General features: G+C 42.2%; 1 protein-coding gene across 3 annotated transcripts in view; it reads left to right on the top strand.

The window, feature by feature from the left end:
- The window catches only part of ncoa1 (nuclear receptor coactivator 1), a 126,012-nt gene extending 113,140 nt beyond the window's left edge, over positions 1-12,872 (top strand). For all 3 annotated transcript variants that reach the window (XM_034004273.3, XM_034004274.3, XM_034004272.3), the window contains 4 exons: positions 1,287-1,710; positions 9,754-9,928; positions 10,911-11,097; positions 11,963-12,872. In XM_034004273.3, the coding sequence (XP_033860164.3) occupies positions 1,287-1,710; positions 9,754-9,928; positions 10,911-11,097; positions 11,963-12,130 (954 nt within the window). In that variant the 3' untranslated portion in view covers positions 12,131-12,872. The remainder of the gene's footprint in view (positions 1-1,286; positions 1,711-9,753; positions 9,929-10,910; positions 11,098-11,962) is intronic.
- The last annotated feature ends 6,914 nt before the right edge of the window (positions 12,873-19,786 follow it).

Raw genomic sequence — 19,786 nt, 5'->3', positions numbered from 1 at the left:
TGTGTGTGTAGCATCTTTGATGTGGTGTTTGATCAAGAAATTATAGCGAAGTACCCTTTGAGAGGGAGGATGTGTGACAGACCTCCCCAATATTCCAATGACCTGCTGTTCTCCTGCTGAGAGTACTACCAGGGTATTTAGTATATTTTGACTCGCGTCACGTTTTTTTTGGTTTAAGCTCCCATGTTATCACCCTGTGCTATAATGCTTCTTTTGGTTGTTGTTTGGGCAGATGCCATTATTGGTTTTCCTATCATACCAACTACCCACAATTTCCGTTAATAATTAAGCTCATTTAATGTGTCGCATGTGTCTAACCAATTTAATAATTATTCATTTAAATATTAAATTAGCCTAATTAAATAATTATTTTTTAGTCTATGTAATGCTGTGTTTATGGTGCAGTTCCAAACATGTAACTTACATGGGAATAATACAATTACACATACAGTATTGGGTAGATCGAATATGGGGTGTTAGGTCATTTAAAGCAGTAGTTTCTCTTATATGAATAATGATTATACAAACGTAATTTCCAAGACCATTCAAAATACATGTTTTCCTTGTGTTGCATGGTTCTTGTATTTTCAGATATATGGCATGTAGAATGCGGGTATTGCAAGCCTACCTGTCATATTGAAACATGACACCGATTACCATTTGACTGGAATATAGAAACAGGTGAAAACTGATCAAGATAGCAGGTGATAATTGGTCAAAAGCAATGTAAAAAGATGCAGTGAACTGCACACACAGCTCATAAGATTCAGGAAACTAGCAGGATTTATCATTGCACCAGCAAGTGCACTGCACCCCTATACTTCAAGCCAGGGGGTGCTTTTGCACCCCCAGTACCCCTAGTTCCCACGCCCCTTGTATAGAGACAGTACCTTTAAGGTACTGTATTATTATTTGGTACAGTGCTGGTATTAGATATGTCATTCCCATTACGTTATGTCCACAGGGATGCCTTGTTTTTGTTCAAAGAAACTTTTATTTTCAGTTTTTAGCACTATAAGTCATGTGAATGTTCCTTGTTGTTTGGCACTTAAGAGAAACACTGTAAAATGACAAAGGGTTTTGTCATGGTCCCTGAAAGGGTAAAAAGGGTAATTCATGGTTTTGTAAATTAAACATGTGTGTTCAACAATACTTTCTCAGGGCTCCACTACAAACCTCCCTCTGCCACAGACCTTGGTTTTTATCTCTCTGGTGGAATGTTCTTGTCTTGTTCAGTGATTTCCCTGTCACTTCTTCCTGACTCCCATGTCTCTCTCCCCTCACAGCCTCCTCTCAATGCCCAGATGCTGGCCCAACGACAGCGTGAGCTCTACAGCTTCCAGCACCATCAGAGGCAGCTGTTGCAGCAGAAGGCATTGCTTATGCATCAGCAGGGGTTCAACCGGGGGCGGCTACAGGCCTCTGGAGCTATGGGTGCTCCCCTGGGAGCAGTATGGGTCCTCAAGGGGCCCCAACAGCAACCACAGCAACCACAGCAGCAGTTCTCCTACCCCCCAGGTTACAGCCCCGGCCCGGGGAATACACCCACTTCCTCCAGTCCATTCTCTCAGCTGGGTGGGCCTCCTGACGGCCAACTAACAGCACAGGGCATGACAAACTGGGGCATGATGGGGAATTTTGCTGGACAGTTAGGTGGCACCATGAACCCCCAGATCCAACAGAACATTTCCCTGCAGTATGGGGGGCCTGGTAAGTAAGAGACACGACAGACACTGTGGGATGGGGAAAAACAAATTACAAATTACATTTTATTGCTCACACATAAAATCTGCTTAAGGAAAGTAAGCACATTGTAATACCCAGGACTGAATATAAAAATATTTGTATTCTTATTAAATCACTTTTTTTTCAATTATTTTCTGTTTTATATTTGTAATTAATTTAGAACAATTTGTAGATTTTATTTTTCACTTTGACATTATGGACTTTTTTTGTGTTGATCAGTGGCAAAAACTCCTAATTAAATCCATTTTGATTCCATGTTGTAACACAATAAAATGTGAAAAAGTCCAAGGGGGGTGAATACTTTTGAGAGCCACTGTAAATCTTGTTACATACCGGTAACTGATTTATTAAAATGTTTGTATATGCTGCTATTTTATTGATTACTGGCTTGTTCACAGTGGTCTGAAAATAAAGCTAGAATATATTTTGTTGGAAAATAATAATTTAAAAAAGCATTTTTTGACTGATTCAAATTTCGCTGCAGATGGATTTATTGTCATAAGTTTTCTTTTGTTTAAGTGGCGCAGCTGCGATCCGATTTATTTATTTTTTTTTGGGGGGGGGGGGGGGGAGATGTTGCAAGCCAACTGAATGTGATTTTACAAGTTGTATTTGGTTGTACAGAATAGTGGCGATTCCTTCTGTACTGTTCGCATTCGTCTTTTTTGTGCATGACAGTTCAGCGTGATAGGTAACGACTGGACGTTTTAGTTACACAGTTTTCACAAATTAGGATTTAAGAGTTATGTTCTTGTGCATGTTGTACTGGTTTTACTCAAAAGTGATTCCTGTTCAGGTATTTATGAATGGGAATAATAAGAGACATGCACTTTCTTGTTTGATGAGCAAGAAAAATAACTGCATTTCTAAAATGTTCAATTATACAAAGGTGCCTAATTTAAAGGTTTGATAAAAACGTCTTTTTAGTTTTTGCAATTTATTTTATTTACTAAAATTAAAGTGTTTAATTTTTTTTTTATTTTCACTCAGTGCATATTCTATGTGATTTCCATCTTTCACAATAGTTATTCAAATGAATAAATGACAGTTCAGATTAGGTTTATTTATAATGTTACAGGTTTAAACATATAAAATGTTAATTTGACATTTTCCCAAGGAGTGCTAATAGTGGGCCGCAGTGCCAAATGCAGCTAAACAGGTGGGCCTCAGGTAAAAAAAAGTTTGGGAACCCCTGACATATGGTGATCAGAAGTAGGGATACAGTGCCACGGTCACAGGCCAGGAGAGAGACAGTATTGTGGGCATTTTTTATTTTTTGAACATTTTTTGTAAAAAAAATTTTGTGAGAAGAGGATTATAAAAAAAAAAAAAAATGGAAAGCTGGGTCTGGGGAGACCGCTGCAATGAGCTGGAGGACCTCCTCACTGGTGCCTTGCCTGCTGGGTGTACAGGAACACGGTGGCTATCTGCACCTTCCAATACGAGGAGGAGGAACCTGCCCAGGAGAGGAAGGTGAGGAGAAGGAGGCAGAGAGGAGGAAAGGTGCGGAGGAAGGAGAAGGAGCCAAGGTGGTGCACTCTATGCATTGCCTATGGGCATGAGGAGGAGAACTGCCCAGAACAGGAGCTGGAGGAGGAGGAGACCAAGCATCCAGCACCCAGAAGGGGGCGCACGAGCATCCAGCACCCAGAAGGGGGCGCACGAGCATCCAGCACCCAGAAGGGGGGAGCACGAGCGTCCAGCGCCCAAGAGGGGAGGACAGAAGCATCCAAAACCCAAGAGGGAGCCGCACCAGCATCCACTAGCAGAGGAAGATTGCCTGCTGGTTCCACCTCCACCAGCACAGGACGATTGCCTGCTGTTCCCACCTCCACCAGCAGAGGAAGATTACCTGCAGCTCCCACCTTCACTGTCAGAGGGAGACTGCCTGCAGCTCCCACCTTCACCGCCAGAGGGAGACTGCCTGCAGCTCCCACCGTCACCACAAGAGGAAGGGCCAGGACGTGATTATTATTATTATTATTATTTGTTTATTTAGCAGACGCCTTTATCCAAGGCAACTTACAGAGACTAGGGTGTGTGAACTATGCATCAGCTGCAGAGTCACTTACAATTACTTCTCACCCGAAAGACAGAGCACAAGGAGGTTAAGTGACTTGCTCAGGGTCACACAATGAGTCAGTGGCTGAGGTGGGATTTGAACCGGGGACCTCCTGGTTACAAGTCCTTTTCTTTAATCACTGGACCACGCAGCCTCCTATGGAGGGGATGGGGAGCATGGGGGGAAAACAGCCCGGCCGCAGTGGCCACGAAGAGGGCCAACACCGCCACAGCCACTACCACTACTGGTCCTGACTCCATCACCAGGGGGAGAAGTGGAGCTCCCGCTGCCGCGTTATTGGCCCGGGGCTCCACACCTGCCATCACCTCCTGAGGATCCCCTCCTGCTGTCACCTCCCAAGGGTCCGCACCTGCCATCGCCTTATGAGGATCTGCTGCTGCCGTCGCCTTCGGAGGGATCGCTTCTGCCCTGTCCCGCACAGCCTGGGTTTGCCTGTCCCGCACCACCTTGGGTTGCCTGTCCCACACCGCATAGGGCTGCTGAGCCTGCATCGCCATCGTCTGGGGAATGCCAGCTCACCATCACCAGGGGATGCCAGTTCGCCATCGTCTGGGGATGCCGGTTCGCCATCGCCTGGGGATGCCGGTTCGCCATCACCTGGGGATGCCGGTTCGCCATCGCCTGGGATGCCGGTTCGCCATCGCCTGGGGATGCCGGTTCGCCATCGCCTGGGGATGCCGGTTCGCCATCGTCTGGGGATGCCGGTTCGCCATCGTCTGGGGATGCCGGTTCGCCATCGTCTGGGGATGCTGGTTCGCCATCGCCTGGGGATGCCGGTTTGCCATCGTCTGGGGTCGCCTGCTGCTCTGATTCGCCTGCTTACCGTCGCCTGGGGACGTCTGCGCGCCACTACTGGGGGATGCCACCTGAGTGCCACTGGCCAGGGTTGCCAGTGTGCCACGGCCCGAGTTGCCACTGGTGGGCCAGAGGAAGCCTTGGTTCCCACACCAGGACTTTGAAAGGGACTTTTGGAGTTTTAAGGGGGAGGTGGCCTTTGGGCCATGTGTGCTGCACACAAGGGGGGGCAGACGTGACAGGGTGCTCCGCCCCACTATAAAATGTATATAAAAGTGTGCTGTATTATTATTGTTGTTTTATTATTTTCATTATTTTGTATTTATGATCTGTTTTAGTATTAGTATTATGTGGCCGGCGAAAAACCGGCATTATTGTTATTATTTAGCAAGGATGGGGTTACTTCCCCATCCTTAAATAATCCTGTGAGAATGTGGCTGGAGCCTTAATAAGGTAATTGTTTGATCAATGGGTAATTAAGGCTCCAGCCACAGGACAGAAAAGAGACCGCTTCGGCTCATTAAGAGGGAGAGCTGAGAGAAGGATTGTGAAAAGATACTGTGAGTAGGAGAAAGAAAAACGATTGCTACCAACTGGGAGACCTTGTAGGTGCTCGTTCGTTTTTTTAAACTAGTGTTTTGTGTTCTGTTTTACTTTGGCCCGCGTGCCAGTTTATTTTCTGTGTTTGAAAGTCTTTTGTTTGTGTTATTTTATTTATTAATAAATATACTGCGCTGCCACTCCGTTTCAGCCCCATACCTCTGTCTGCTGCTTCCTGGTCTGTGACGTCACCACACATGCCACTCAAGCCCCCCTGTCACAGGGACCATGACAAAACCCTTTGACATTTTACAGTGTTTCTCTAAGTGCCAAACAACGAGGAACATTTGCATGACTTATAGTGCCAAAAACTAGAAATAAAAGTTTATTTGTAAAAAAACAAAGCATCCCTGTGGACATAACATAAGGGGAATGACATATCTGATGTAAACATCAAGTACAATGTATGTCAAAAATATCTGTCTCATTGACACGGTCAAATCAACATGGCAGTGAAATGATTAGCATAAAAATAAAAAAATTCAGCAGTGTACCAAATAATAATACAGTACCTTAAACGTACTGTCTCTATACACGGGGCGTGGGAACTAGGGGTGCTGGGGGTGCGGAAGCATCCCCCTGGCTTGAAGTACAGGGGTGAAGTGCACCTGCTGGTGCAATGATAAATCCTGCTAGTTTCCTGAATCTTATGAGCTGTGTGTGCAATGCACTGTGTCTTTTTACTTGCTTTCGACCAGTTATCACCTGTTCTAGTGCCTATAGTAAGTATTCACCCCCCTTGGACGTTTTCACAGTTTGTTGTGTTATAACCTGAAATCTTGATGCATTTAAATGGGATTTTTTTCCCTTTGATTTACACAACCTACTCAACACTTTCAATGTGTGAAAAAATGTGTGTGTGTGGGGGGGGGGGGGGGGGGGTTGAAAAAACAAATCAATTAAAAATAAAAACCTGAAAAGTCTTCATTAGATAAGTGTTCACCCCCTTTGCTATGACACTCCTAAATAAGCTCAGGTGCAACCAATTGCCTTCAGAATTCACACAGTAAGTTAAACGGAGTCCATCTGTGTGCAATAAAAGTGGTTCACATGATTTCAGATTAAATACACCTGTCTCTGTAAGGTCCCACAGTTGGGTAGTGCATTCAAAGCAAAGATACTACCATAAAGACCAAGGAGCTTTCAAAACAACGGCACAGATCAGGGGAGGGGTATAAAAAGATTTCAAAGGCTGAATATCCCTTGGAGCACAGTCAAGTCGATCATTAAGAAGTGGAAGGTATACGGCACCACCCAGAATCTGCTTAGAGCAGGCCGTCCTCCTACAGTGTTGCATGGCTGAGATGGAAGAAACAATAGCTCAGGTACTCCAGCTGTGTCAACAATAGCTCAGGTACTCCACAAATCTGGCCTGTATGGAAGAGTGGCAAGAAGGAAGCCATTTCTGAAAAAAGCCCATGTAAAATCCTGCTTGCAAAAAGGCATGTGGGAGACTCTGAAAAGATGTGGCAAAAGATTCTGTGGTCCGATGAAACAAAAATGTAACTATTTGGCCTAAATGCAAAGCGTTATGTCTGGCGCAAACCCAACACAGCACATCACCCAGGTAACACCATCTCTTCTGTGAAGCATGGTGGTGGCAGCATCATGCTATGGGGATGCTTTTCATCGGCAGGGACTGGGAAGCTTGTCAGGGTAGAGGGCAAAATGGATGAAGCTAAATACAGGCAAATCCTTGAGGAAAACCTGCTTTAAACGACCTAAGACTGGGATGGAGATTCACCTTTCAGCAGGGCAATGACCCCAAGCACACAGCCAAAGTGACACTGGAGTGGCTTAAAAACAAGAACGTGAATGTCCTAGAGTGGCCCAGTCAAAGCCCAGACTTGAATCTGATTGAGAATCTGTGGCAAGACTTGAAGATTGCTGTCCACCAACGATCCCCATCCAACTTGACAGAGCTTGAACAATTTTGCCAAGAAGAATGGGCGAATATTGCACGATCCACCTGGTAGAGACTTACCCCAAAAGACTCACAGCTGTAATTGCTGCAAAAGGTGGTTCTACCAAGTATTGACTCAGGAGGGTGAATACTTATCTAACCAAGACATTTCAGTTTTTTTTATTTTTCATTAACTGTTGTTTCACAATAAAAAATTCTCTTGCCTCTTCAAAGTGTTGAGTAGGTTGTGTAAATCAAAGGAAAAAAAATCCAATTTACCACTGGCTAAAAATACATTAACCACTGGTGAAAAGCCCATATGATTATTGTGTATTATGATTTAGAACACTACTCTCATGGGAATGCGTGACTGATCAGCTACTGATTATTATTATTATTTTTTTTTTTTAATTTAGTCATCGCCAATTTTTTACCCCAGTTTTTTCTCACTAATTTAGCATGCCCAATTGTTATCTGTATCCTCGGCTCACCGCTCGCAACCCCCCCGCCGACTCGGGAAACGGAGGGAGGAACACGCGTCCTCCGAAACGTGCTCATGCCAAGCCGTCATTTTTCGCACTGCAGATCCACAGCAATGCCACCAGACCTATAGTGCCGGAGGACAACACAGATCTGGCAGCTCCACTGCAGAACCACAGGCGCCCTATCGGCCACAGGGGTCGCTGATGCGCGGTGAGCCGTGGATTCCCCTGCTGACCTAAGCCCTCACCCGGGCAGCGCTCAGCCAATTGTGCGCCGCCCCCTAGGAACTCCCGGTCACGGTCGGCTGTGACATAGCCTGGATTTGAACCTGCGATCTCCAGGCTATAGGGCACATCCTGCACCCCGCGTGGAGCACCTTTACTGGATGCGCCACTCGGGAGCCCCCCCAGCTACTGATTATTAAATAAGCTGACAGTCATGCATTTATATTTAAACTTGTGCAAAACACTAGCCGAGGGGTAATAGGATAATTGATAGCTAATTAACCCCTCGGCTTGTAAAGTATAAAAAACCTACCACTTACTAGTGCAGGAGGAGAGTGTTAGAGGCGGGACGTAAGACTTGAGTCTGTAGAAAGAACAATTGCTATATATATATTTATACTTGTTTTGGCCATCATGCCCTTTATTTTGTGTGTTCATTTATAAAGTCTGTTTATTATTTAATAAAACCTGAGCTCGGCCATAGCGCCTCAGTTTCACCTGTGATCTAGTATCCCTGTGTGCATTTACTTCCTGGATCTGACATCACCCACAAAGCCACTTGGTGACACACGCAAAACAAGGAAAACATGTATTTTGAATGGTCTTGGAAATCACGTTTGTGTAATCATTATTCATATAAGAGACAGAAACAAAATAATTGGCACTAACAGGAAATTTGTGTGAAGTGAATTCGTATTATAAGAAGTCATTTACAATAAGCAAATGCTTAATTTGGCCTGGAACATGTAGAAAATGCTTAGTATCAGGAAATGAATCTAATCCGAGTTTGTTTTACAAGAATTTACTGTATTTGTAAAGTTTAGAATATCACTTACTTGTATTAGATGTTTTCGTTGTCCTTTGAAACAGTAAATACACATAGAACGTTTTTGATGGGCTGGAAAAAAAATTCTGTGCAAGCTATCTGGGAATGTGGGACTGTGAGAGTGACAGCTACAACACCAATCAAAGCGTCTATCTTCAAAGCAAACAGTCTCATAATCAAGCTGTGTAAGTAAACAGAGACAGGTTTGGCAGGTTTGCAAAGGACTTGACTGTCTCTACACAGTTTGGTGCAATTTAATGATGGAATGCTGTAGTTACATAACTAAGAAGGGATGCATAGCGCAAAATCGAGCATGGTTGATGGTGGCTACCCAAAGATCACTAGAGGAATCGAACATAACGTGTTACATAACTCCCTGCAGTGTTTACAGTGTGGAGTAGTGGTTAGGGCTCTAGACTCTTGACCGGAGGGTCGTGGGTTCAATCCCAGGTGGGGGACACTGCTGCTGTACCCTTGAGCGAGGTACTTTACCTAGATTGCTCCAAAAAAAAAAAAAAAAACTGTATAAATTGGTAATTGTATGTAAAAAAAAAAAAAAAAAATTGTAAGTTGCCCTGGATAAGGGTGTCTGCTAAGAAATAAATAATAATACAAGAAACACATTACTTTACCTTGTTGTCCGTACAACAGCATTTTTTTTTCTCAAAATATTACAGCTAGTTGTGATATTTTTTGATTTACACATCATAAGTAAATAAACAAGTGGATTTTACCTGGGAACATTTGTAGGAGAAAGAGATTTTTTCTTCTAAACATTGCAGTGTATCCAGTTCATGCTCCCTCCTGCAGTGTTGGTGCATGAGTGAAGTATTGTGGGAACAGAACACCAGCTGTTGCAGGAGGGAGTGTGATCTGGATACACGGTGATCCTAAGAAGGCTTTTTTTTTTTTCCTGGCTAACGCCCCAGAGTACATGCATTCTCATTTGATTTATGACCCATGATGTGTGATTAAAAAAAAATACGGTATGACACTGCAAAGGCAACATAATGTTGTTCTGTAAAACATTACATTACATTATGTTTACATAATTTTAGTTACTTACCTTGCAAAACTTATTGTCTTGTTTTAGGAATAGGCCAGCAGGGGGAGCCTTCCTTCCCTCCCACTCTTAGTCCTACCAGCCCCCTGCTATCTCCGCGGATTATAGCTTCCCAGAGTCCACTGCTCCAGCAGACACAGCCCACTCCTGGGTACCAGTCACCTGACATGAAGAGCTGGCAGCAGGGCAACTTGGGGAATAACAGGTAACTGGACAGGAGCTTTAGGGAAAAGGCCTGAGAAAAGAGGTGGATATCAGCTTTATAACCAGAGGGGGAGTATGCATGTTTTTTTTATACCCCACACTGTAACAAAAAAAGATCTACACTTCCCTCTTCCTGGTGTTTTGCTTTTTGTTTTATTAAAAATTAGGAACACCTCCTAAGAGAACACTTCGCCTAAGGGAACACCCTTGTGGTGAAACAGATTTTTCCCATTGTAAATGCTCCAGCTAATGGAACAGGAACTTTGCTCAAAATAACACCTTCTTGGCACAGATAGCGATTTGTTCACAATGGATACAGTACTGTTTTGTAAAAAAGCGACCTGTCATCGCTTTTTTTGGAAATAATTCTAGCTGTTGACTTTATAATGCAGCTTAATTACTATGTAATGGTTTTCAATATATTAATATATGTTTTAATTAGTTCTATTAAAGTTTTACAGACTTTTAATGTAAAAGTGCCAATACCTTTGTTATGAACACATATTTAAAATTGCTTAAGTGCTTTTTTTTTGTTTGTTTTTGTAAAGATTGTTTGTTAAACTACCAGAAATTGTGTATTTTGGTCTTTGTCATATTAATTAGTGGCTAATGTTCACTAAATGCTTGTATTGAACATGTTTTCTTGTAGTGTAGGGGTGCCAGTAGGGCGACTATATATAGGATTCTGATAGAGAAGTAAAAGAGTGATTGTTGAAAAAAACAACAAACAACAAAAGGATATTCCTCATTGAGTGAGACAGTGGTAGTGGTACCAATGCTAATGAGTGGTAAGAAAATTGATTTTAAAACCAAGCTCATTGCTGCTGTTAGTGTCATTACAAAAAGGTTGAAAGAAAACATTTTTGTCTGGATTGTGAAGGAGTGTGAGGAGAATAGCAGCATTATATCAGAAATTGAGTTAAGAGTAGAAAGAATAGTATAGAGGACTGTTGTCATCCATGGTGTTTCTGTTTAATTGACAGCATGTTCAGCCATCCTGCGCAGACCCCACCCCAGCAGTTCCAGCAGCAGGACATGTATAACAACATGAGCATCACAGTGTCGATGGCAGGAGGGACAGGAGATGTCAGCTCCATGGCTCCCACGGGCGTACCTGTTGGGATAGGCAATGGCAACATGGGGGCTGTCAACTCCATGTGTAACGAGCAGGTCTGTGCCTAACTCATTTCTTGGTCTGATCCTCTATGAAGCCTCCCTTTACACCACACCCCTTAATTAATCACAGTTCACTCTATGAATGTTTTTTCATTTGAAACTGACAATCTTAACATCTACATACCCAGAATAGAAGCACAGATTTGTTTCTCTCCACAGCACATATTAAAGCCCTGTCCGTGATTTTCATTTGCTTTAACTATAATTGAATTGGTTTAATCTTCTGTATATTATGGAAGCAAGGTTATTTATAAAAACCCTTACAACCACTTTGCTGTTTTCTTTGTTCCAGCAAATTAGGTGGTTAAGAGTGATTTATATTTGCGCACAAGTTCAGGAGATGAAATGGAGGTGTTTTAACACAGTATTATTATTATTATTATTATTATTATTATTATTATTATTTGTTTATTTAGTAGACGCCTTTATCCAAGGCGACTTACAGAGACTAGGGTGTGTGAACTATGCATCAGCTGCAGAGTCACTTACAACTACGTTTCACCCGAAAGATGGAGCACAAGGAAGTTAAGTGACTTGCTCAGGGTCACACAATGAGTCAGTGGCTGAGATGGGATTTGAACCGGGTACCCCCTGGTTACAAGCCCATTTCTTTAACCACTGGACCACACAGACTCCAGTATGACTGGTAGGGAGTTAAATGACTTCAGTAGATTTCACCCAGCTAAATAATGTGTAAAAATAGTGTGTAAAAATACATTTGGAAAAAGAATATATAGTAGTGTGTGCTCCTGCTTTTTAATTTTATTTTAGTATTATTTAAAACTTGCAGCACAGTCTTCCCTATCAGCTATCACTTCTTTTGGAATTCTCTTTCTGTCACTCTCCCTCTCCTTTACAGGTGCAGCAGGTTCAGGTTTTTGCGGATGTCCAATGCACTGTCAACCTGGTGGGAGGTGACCCCTACCTAAACCAGTCTGGGCCAATGGGATCACAGAAAGGGGCCACAGATGCACAGACCCCCCAGTCACAGCAGAAGAGTCTCCTACAGCAGCTGCTGACCGAATAAGGCCCTACAGGGGAGCTTAGCATTTCACAAAGAAAGATATTTATACTTTTCACATTTTGTTTTTGAAAATGATATCAGGGTGGGTAGCAGATTCTTTAACCTACAGTCTGGGTAGGCATTGGATCCTGTTCCTGATTGGGCAGTTGGAGAATAAAGTTCCTGGTTGGGCTCTGTGAGGATCTGCTTGGGTTTGGGCAGTTGGATCTGTGTTGCGTTTGGAAACTGTGCGCAGGATGTTTTTAATTTCATAAAGGATAATTCAGTTTCAGCTGGATCTGTTACTGATTGACTGTCCACTGCAGTGCCTCTCAGGAAAGACGTGGTTCTCAGTTTTACTTTGTGATTATAATCTTGAAAAAGGAAAAGGGGACCATAGACTGCCACACACAATCTGCCACAGGCTTCCCTGTGGGAATTTTTATAAACACCAGGTGACATTGCACCTTCACAAACACAACTCCTTTTCTCGCAGCTGTGAATTTCTTGAGCTACAAAGGCTCACTCTAACCTCTCAGTGTTTTCGCCGTGTGTACAATAAAGACCGACTTGCATACAGAAGGATTGTGACACAGTCCAACACTTGCACAGTACAAACTGTGGTTCAATCTGTCATTGTTGTACAATATAGACGTGCTCTGGCCCAGTCACACACTGTTGTACAATATGGACCTAGACTGGTATAGTCCAACACTATTGTCTCGGGGACAAAGACATTTAAAAAAAAAAAAAAAAAAATTAACAAGCAATACATGTGGTGGGGAGGTCAGAGAGCTAAGATGTAGATAAAGTTTATTACAATTATTACAATGAAATACATTAAAATATATATAATTGTCTAAGTGTCTAATTCCTTCAGCTTTGTTGTGGTAACTGAAAAGCTCTATTTAAGGAAAAAAAGAAAAAAAATCTATGGTCCAAATAGCTTATTTTGTCAGAGGTGTCGCTGTATATATACATATATATATATTTCTAATAATGAAGTCTTGTGTAAACTTTTTTTTTTTGAAAAGATACAATTTTGGTTCTTCTGTTTTAGTTCCGAGCACACTTCCTGTGGGAGAAGAGTTAACTATTATTTCCTATATGTGTGAGAGAATGATTTTGTGACTGTTGAATGTGATACAGAGTATATACTGGTAGGGAGGAAGAATTAGCTTGGGTGTTTGTACAGGTTAATTAAAAAAAAATAAAAAATAACAAGGCCATATTTAATTTTCTATATCTGTTGTCGAAGTTTTAAACATATTTGAGAAAGTGGAACTTGTTTCAAGAAGGCTGTACCTCTAACTCTTTATAGAAGCACACATTTCAGATCACAGCATGTGATGAATGAAATCTGCTATGTGGTATTATTATTTTAATTAAGCACTGTTGACAGACTCAGACATTGCTGGGGGTCACTGAATTTAGTTGGTAAGGGCTCAAATTAAACTTGATGACTAAGCAGTAGCAGTGTTGTTTTAAGTTTGAGCTTTTAACAGCCTGCCACTTCCACAGTTACATCTGAAAACCCTACAGAGCAGTCTGGGAAGATTACATTTTGATGATGTAGTCTGTAGTTATGAAACAGTTAATCATACATGTATAATATTGTTGTTGTCCACACATAACTTTGGTTTCCACTTCTAATACATGGTAAACAGCTTTTCAGGAGGTAGGGCAACACATTCAGTGTTTGAGTAGGACTGTGCCTTAGAAACTGGTTCAAATTTCAGTTGAACAGCTGAATAAATCTAAGAGTTGAAAGAGACGGGTATTGAGGTATTGCCCATTGTAAAATATGTCTGAGTTGAATTAGAACCAATCTGAGAGGAAATAACACAACTAGGATCTCTCCATTTGAGTGATGTTACAGAGTTCTTTAAATGAGGTTCCACTTTCTCCTATTTTATTATAATTTATTTCCAGTTGTGTGTACTATATTTGTCTAATTTAGCCATGAAAGGGAATAACCAGAAAAACCTTGTGCCAGGGGGCTCAGATGTACCAAACAGCAGCATGTGGTACTAATTATTTTATTGGTAAACTTGTTTTTTAAATTACAGATGGAAAAAAAGTTTTTCAGTGTTTTTTGTGTGAAGAAAAGTTACAAAAATATGTCTTCAATACAATACATGTAAAGGAGTGTTTGAACATCATACCACATTTTTAGGGTTTTTGCATTTCTGTAACACATTCTTCTCATACAGGATGTGATGAACTTCAAAACTATATGACTGTGCCACACAGTATAATGTTGTATATAGTCAGTTGTTACAGCCTAGCCTTGGTGTTAGAGAGAATGCAGACTAGCTAGTGTACAGCACAAGCAAGAATCAAGAAATTGATCCTGGCAAACTCAAAAACACAGGCTGCTGTTCTACATCTGTCCTGTTTGGCTGAGGCTTTCCTGTGCTCCAGTTTGGTATCCTATTGTCGCTTTTTCTTGTGGCTGTACACCCCTCAAATCCACCCCCAGGAAACAGGGCCTCAAGTCATTGCAGGTCTGTTACAGATAGGCTTGCGTTACAGACCAGGAAATACAGGAACACACTGTGGGGTGAGTCACTGATGCGCACGTATTTATTTATTAAATAAAACATTTCAACAAAACAAAACACTTTTCATAAACAAAACGACATGGTGGCCAAAACAAACAAACAGATACAAAACAAGTAACATGCTCGTTAATAACCAGCACGAGTAGCAATTAATAATTAATTAATCATTCTGGAGACTGTCACATTCTACATGAGTTTAGCATGGATAGGGAATTTTAACCCCATCCATGCTGTAAAATAATTAACAATAAAACAACGGGTTTTAAAACACCAAACATTACATTTCAATAATACAACAAATACAAATATATATATATATATATATATATATATATATATATATATATATATATATATATATATATATATATATATGTGTGTGTGTATATATATATACACACACACACACACACACACACACACACATACAGTCTGTCTTTTCTGTTTGAATGTATCAGGCACTGTTTCTTTTGGGGGAAAGGATTTAGGTGTGTACCATCACAGAGTGGAGAGGAGGGAATTCATTCCCTCCAATGGACTGTTCAGCAGCAAAGAGCACACAATGGGAACACAAGAACCTTTTTGTGGCTGGGAATTGAGTGGAAATAAAACAGCAATCCTGAGGAGGCTAGAGGGCTAGTGGTGGTCATTGTGAATGATAAAGGTTTCAGTACAGATTGGTCCCACTGTCACAAGTTACTGGGGGTTACTTGCACCAGTGTAATCCCTCACCCCTTTACCTGGGAGCTGTCAGATCCTCCTGTGTTTTTAGATTTTAATCCATGTCCCCATTCTGATTTCAACTATCAGAGTTTTTAAAGAGTGAAGCCCTACTGCATATTTTTAAGGGGAGTCTCATATCTTTTATATAATCAAATAGTAAGGAACTAAAATGAAATATATATGTAAAAAAGGAAGACACACCATCCCTGTAATGTGATTGCAAAGGCTCAGGGCTGGGTGGAGAGGATTGTTTTTGTGTGATTCTGAGTAGAAAGCTCTTCTCCTTCAGTCCCTGGCTTCATGTGCGCTGCTGAGCACTTAGGTGGTCTTTTTTATTTTGTGTTTTATTATTTGTGCTGCCCACAGCATTCATGTTTTTGTGTAGAGCTGCTCTCTCATGGCTTTTATAATGAAAGGAGCACACAGCCATGTGTGGGATACAGGGGTTTGATTTGATCAAATACATTCTCCTCTTGTCACCCCTCCAGCTTAGTCCTCCCTCACTGGCACTGCTGTTGACTTCTTATACAGACTAATCATTCTACAAGCATGCACAGTGTGGTAAAAGTGAACCTCAAAGTGTCTGTCACTGGTATATGAGGTATATCAAGATGGCATAGAAATTGGTCATTTGTTTTACATAAGCCACACATATATTCATTGTATGTATTCTTTATTTCATGCATGCATAACTATGAGTACTTTTCATGTCATGTTGCCATGCATTATTGTACCAATAAAAATCACAGGAATTGTGTCATTGCTTCAAAGCAACACCAATTTCAAGCAGCCAGTTAAAAATATAATCTAAAAATATATTCATACACAAATATGTTTTGTTGTTGTTGTTGTTTACAATAGCAATTATCCTCGGCAGCTGTCAGTTTTCTATTATTATACTTAAATGTTAAAGTTCTGCTTGGTCCCACAGCATTACTGGTAATTAAAATAAGTAAATAAATAAATAAATAAATAAATAAATAAATAAATAAATAAATAATGGGAATGCTCACAAGGGTACACTGTATATTTTTGTTCTATTTTCTGTGGTTTCTTTTGCCAACATCTGTGTAAAGACATAATTAACTAGGCTGCATTCCTTATCAGTGATAATGAAATGTTATACATTTGCCAGTTTTCATTCATATTTTAAAAAATAACAAACAGATTTAATTTGTTTACATCAATATTATAGTTACACAGCAAAACTACAGCAGTACAAATAGTAGGCGCCACACTGCACGATTGTTCAATGATTAGACTCATGGGGCAGGATTTTCAAAGGTTTGTAAATGATAACTCCAGTGTTAATAAACAAATTGTTAGCATTGATTTTGGCATTTTCATGAGGTCGTTATACCTATCTTGTTATTAAATAATCATGCTAACGTGATATCTGAAATTATGATGATTTATGAAATAATGTTAATATCTTAACGAGTAGTGCTTCTTGCGACCATTTCTTTTGTTTGTGTGGGAATTTAAAACCATTAAGCACATCCAAATTGCAGTTGTCTTAGTGCCCTGGCCCGACAATATGAGTACACATGTACTCAATGTCAGGTGTTTATATTAGATACAATACCGTCTTTATGACGATTGCTGCTGCTCTGTCTCAATCCCAATCTCACACCAGTGTTGTCAATGTATTTCCCTTGAGGTTGCTCTGAATATTCCAATGACGCGGCCGGCAGCTGAAAAGGTCAGATCGCGCTCCTCCCACTCCAACCCAAAGCCTGAATCCACCACTGCCTGCCCTGCAAAGAAACACAACACACCGCTCTGAGTCCTGACGCAATACAACGATAACACAGTAATTGTTATACTCTTGCTGCATCCCAATACTGGCTAATATTCCCCGAGCAAGTTGCGGCTAACACAAATACTTATTTTCTTGGAATACTGCCAAGCCTTTGAGGTGATAGTGGCGTCCAGCTGATTCCACTCGGCTGCTCGTTCCAGGGCGTGTTGGCATAGGTGGCGCATATAAGAGGCTTGGGGAGGCTTAGCCCAAGCCCAAATTACCCAAACCCTCAGAAGAAATTGTTCTGACCACAAAAAATATTTGTGAGAGAAGATCGATTGTTTTTCCCACAAGCGCGCACAGCAGGCCTAACAATCATATTTCATGTTTTCCTACTGCGCAACCACCAGACAGTTAGGGCAGCTGGGATATCAAAATCAACACTTTAGTATAGATACAGGATTTATTTGCATTTCAATGTCATTGGAGGAGTGTGGCAGGATGGCTCACAGTGGTGAGGTGTGGTGACGTCACGGACCAGGAAGTAAATGAAACCAAAACAATGGATGGGCGGGTGAAGCTGAACGCATCGGCGGTCAGCGTATTTAATAAATCAAATAAACAAAACAAATGATTTTAATAAAACAACAAAACAAAAGGGCACGAGGGCAAAACGAATCAGACAGACAAACAAGTAAGTGTCGTGCTGGCTAATCCAGCACGTTTTAGCAATTGTTAATTTCTGTCTCCTCTCTATTTCCCCGTACCTCCTCTCTGCACCCAACCCCGCAGCACAGACAGCTGCAGGTTCTTATACTCTGGCCGAGGGGTTAACTGGCTGTTAATTATCTTATTATCCCTCGCCACAGTCTGCACGCGTTTGGTAAGGATGCATGACTGTCAGCTAGTTAAATAATCAGTAGCTGATCAGTCATGCATCCTCACCGGGTTTTTAAATATAAATATAAAAAACAATAACAAAAGACGCGGCGCTTTTATCCGCGCCGCAAACAAATACAAATAATAATAAATAGGGACGGGACACTCCGCCACAAGGAGACAATGCTTGGCTGGTTTAACGTCAATTCCTCCTGCCGATCTGAGCCCCCCATACCGCTGCAGGAGGCAGCAGACAAAAAAGTTAGGTTACTTTGGTAACCCTGGTCCCCTGAAAGAGAAGACGACCACTAAGACATTATGTATGGGATATGCCTGCCCATTGGGTAGGTATTGCTGAGCTCTCTATACCAGAGCTGCCGATAAGCCCCTTCCTTGGATGATGCACTCGGTCCCGCCCACCGAGGGGATAAAATTGCCATCCAAAGGAAGCCATTTCTCTTTTTCGTCGAACCCGTGAGGGCAACCGATGCGACCTCACGGTTGGTGGTCGTCTTCTCTTTCAGGGAACCAGGGTCATGGAAGTAACCTAACGTTCCCTTTCAATTCGAAGACGACCTCCAAGACATTATGTATGGGATAATGTATATCAGAGCCATCGCGAGGGAGACGGAACGGTAGCATATGAGGGATGCACAAGCACTGTCTAACCCAGAGGTTAGCGGTGTGAACTTACACCCTCAAGGACCCTTGTGTCTATAGAAGACAAGGCAGAGTCTACCACATTAAGATGGTAGAACCAGGAGAAAGTATGCGGCATAGCCCAGCTAGCTGCAGTACGGATATCAGACATCAAGGCACCTCTGAAGAGGGCCCAAGATGTAGCCAACCCTCTAGTGGAGTGTGCGGCTACCCTACCAGGTGGGGCCAAGCCAGCAGCATTATACGCAGTCGAGACTGTATCCACAATCTAATGTGACAAACGCTGCTTAGAGAGGGGCTGTGTCCCGTGACAGACGAAGAGCTGGTCAGATTGACGGAGAGCTCTTGTCCTATGCACGTAGCATCTCAATGCCCGCACTGGGCAGAGGAAATTCAATCTATCCTCTGTTGAAGCAAACAGAGGTAGATGAAAGGACTCCAGTTCCACAGACTGATTAATGTGGAAGACTGTGATCACCTTGGGGAGGAAAGCAGGGTTGGTGCGCAGACACCCTGCTGCCATCCTCCCAAATACGCATGCAGGAACTGTGCACAGACAGCGCCTGCAGCTCACTGACACGCTTAGCGGAGGTGATAGCCAAGAGGAAGGCTGTCTTCATAGACAGGTACTTCAGCTCTATGGAGTGTATGGGCTCAAACGGGGCTTTCGTGAGAGCCTCCAGTACAATATTAAAGCTCCATTCGGGGAGAACAGTCCTCCTGGGAGGGCGTAACCGCCAAGCACCTTTAAGAAACGGGTAGCCAAAAATGACATTGAATCTATGGGGGCATGGCAAGCAGAGATAGCCGCTAAATACACCTTCAAGGTGGAAGGTGACCTACCAGCATCAAGCAGTTCTTGCAGAAACTGTAAGATGACTGGTATGGGGCAAGATATGGGGTCATGGCTTCTAGCCAGACACCAAGCCTCGAAATACCTCCACTTATAGGTGTACAAGGACCTAATGGAGTCTGCCCTAGCGCTCTGCAATGTACCCACAAGCGCATCTGATAGCCCTAAGGCTAAACAGCAGTCCCTATCAGGGCCCAGACCCATAGCTGGAACCTGCCCGGTTCCAGGTGCCAAAGAGAGCCTTTTGTCTTACCGAG

Source organism: Acipenser ruthenus, chromosome 5 (genome assembly GCF_902713425.1).
Source record: "Acipenser ruthenus chromosome 5, fAciRut3.2 maternal haplotype, whole genome shotgun sequence".
Taxonomy (NCBI): Eukaryota; Metazoa; Chordata; class Actinopteri; order Acipenseriformes; family Acipenseridae; genus Acipenser; species Acipenser ruthenus.
The sequence above is the reverse complement of the archived record's forward strand: the minus strand, read 5'-3'. Positions and strand labels throughout refer to the sequence as shown.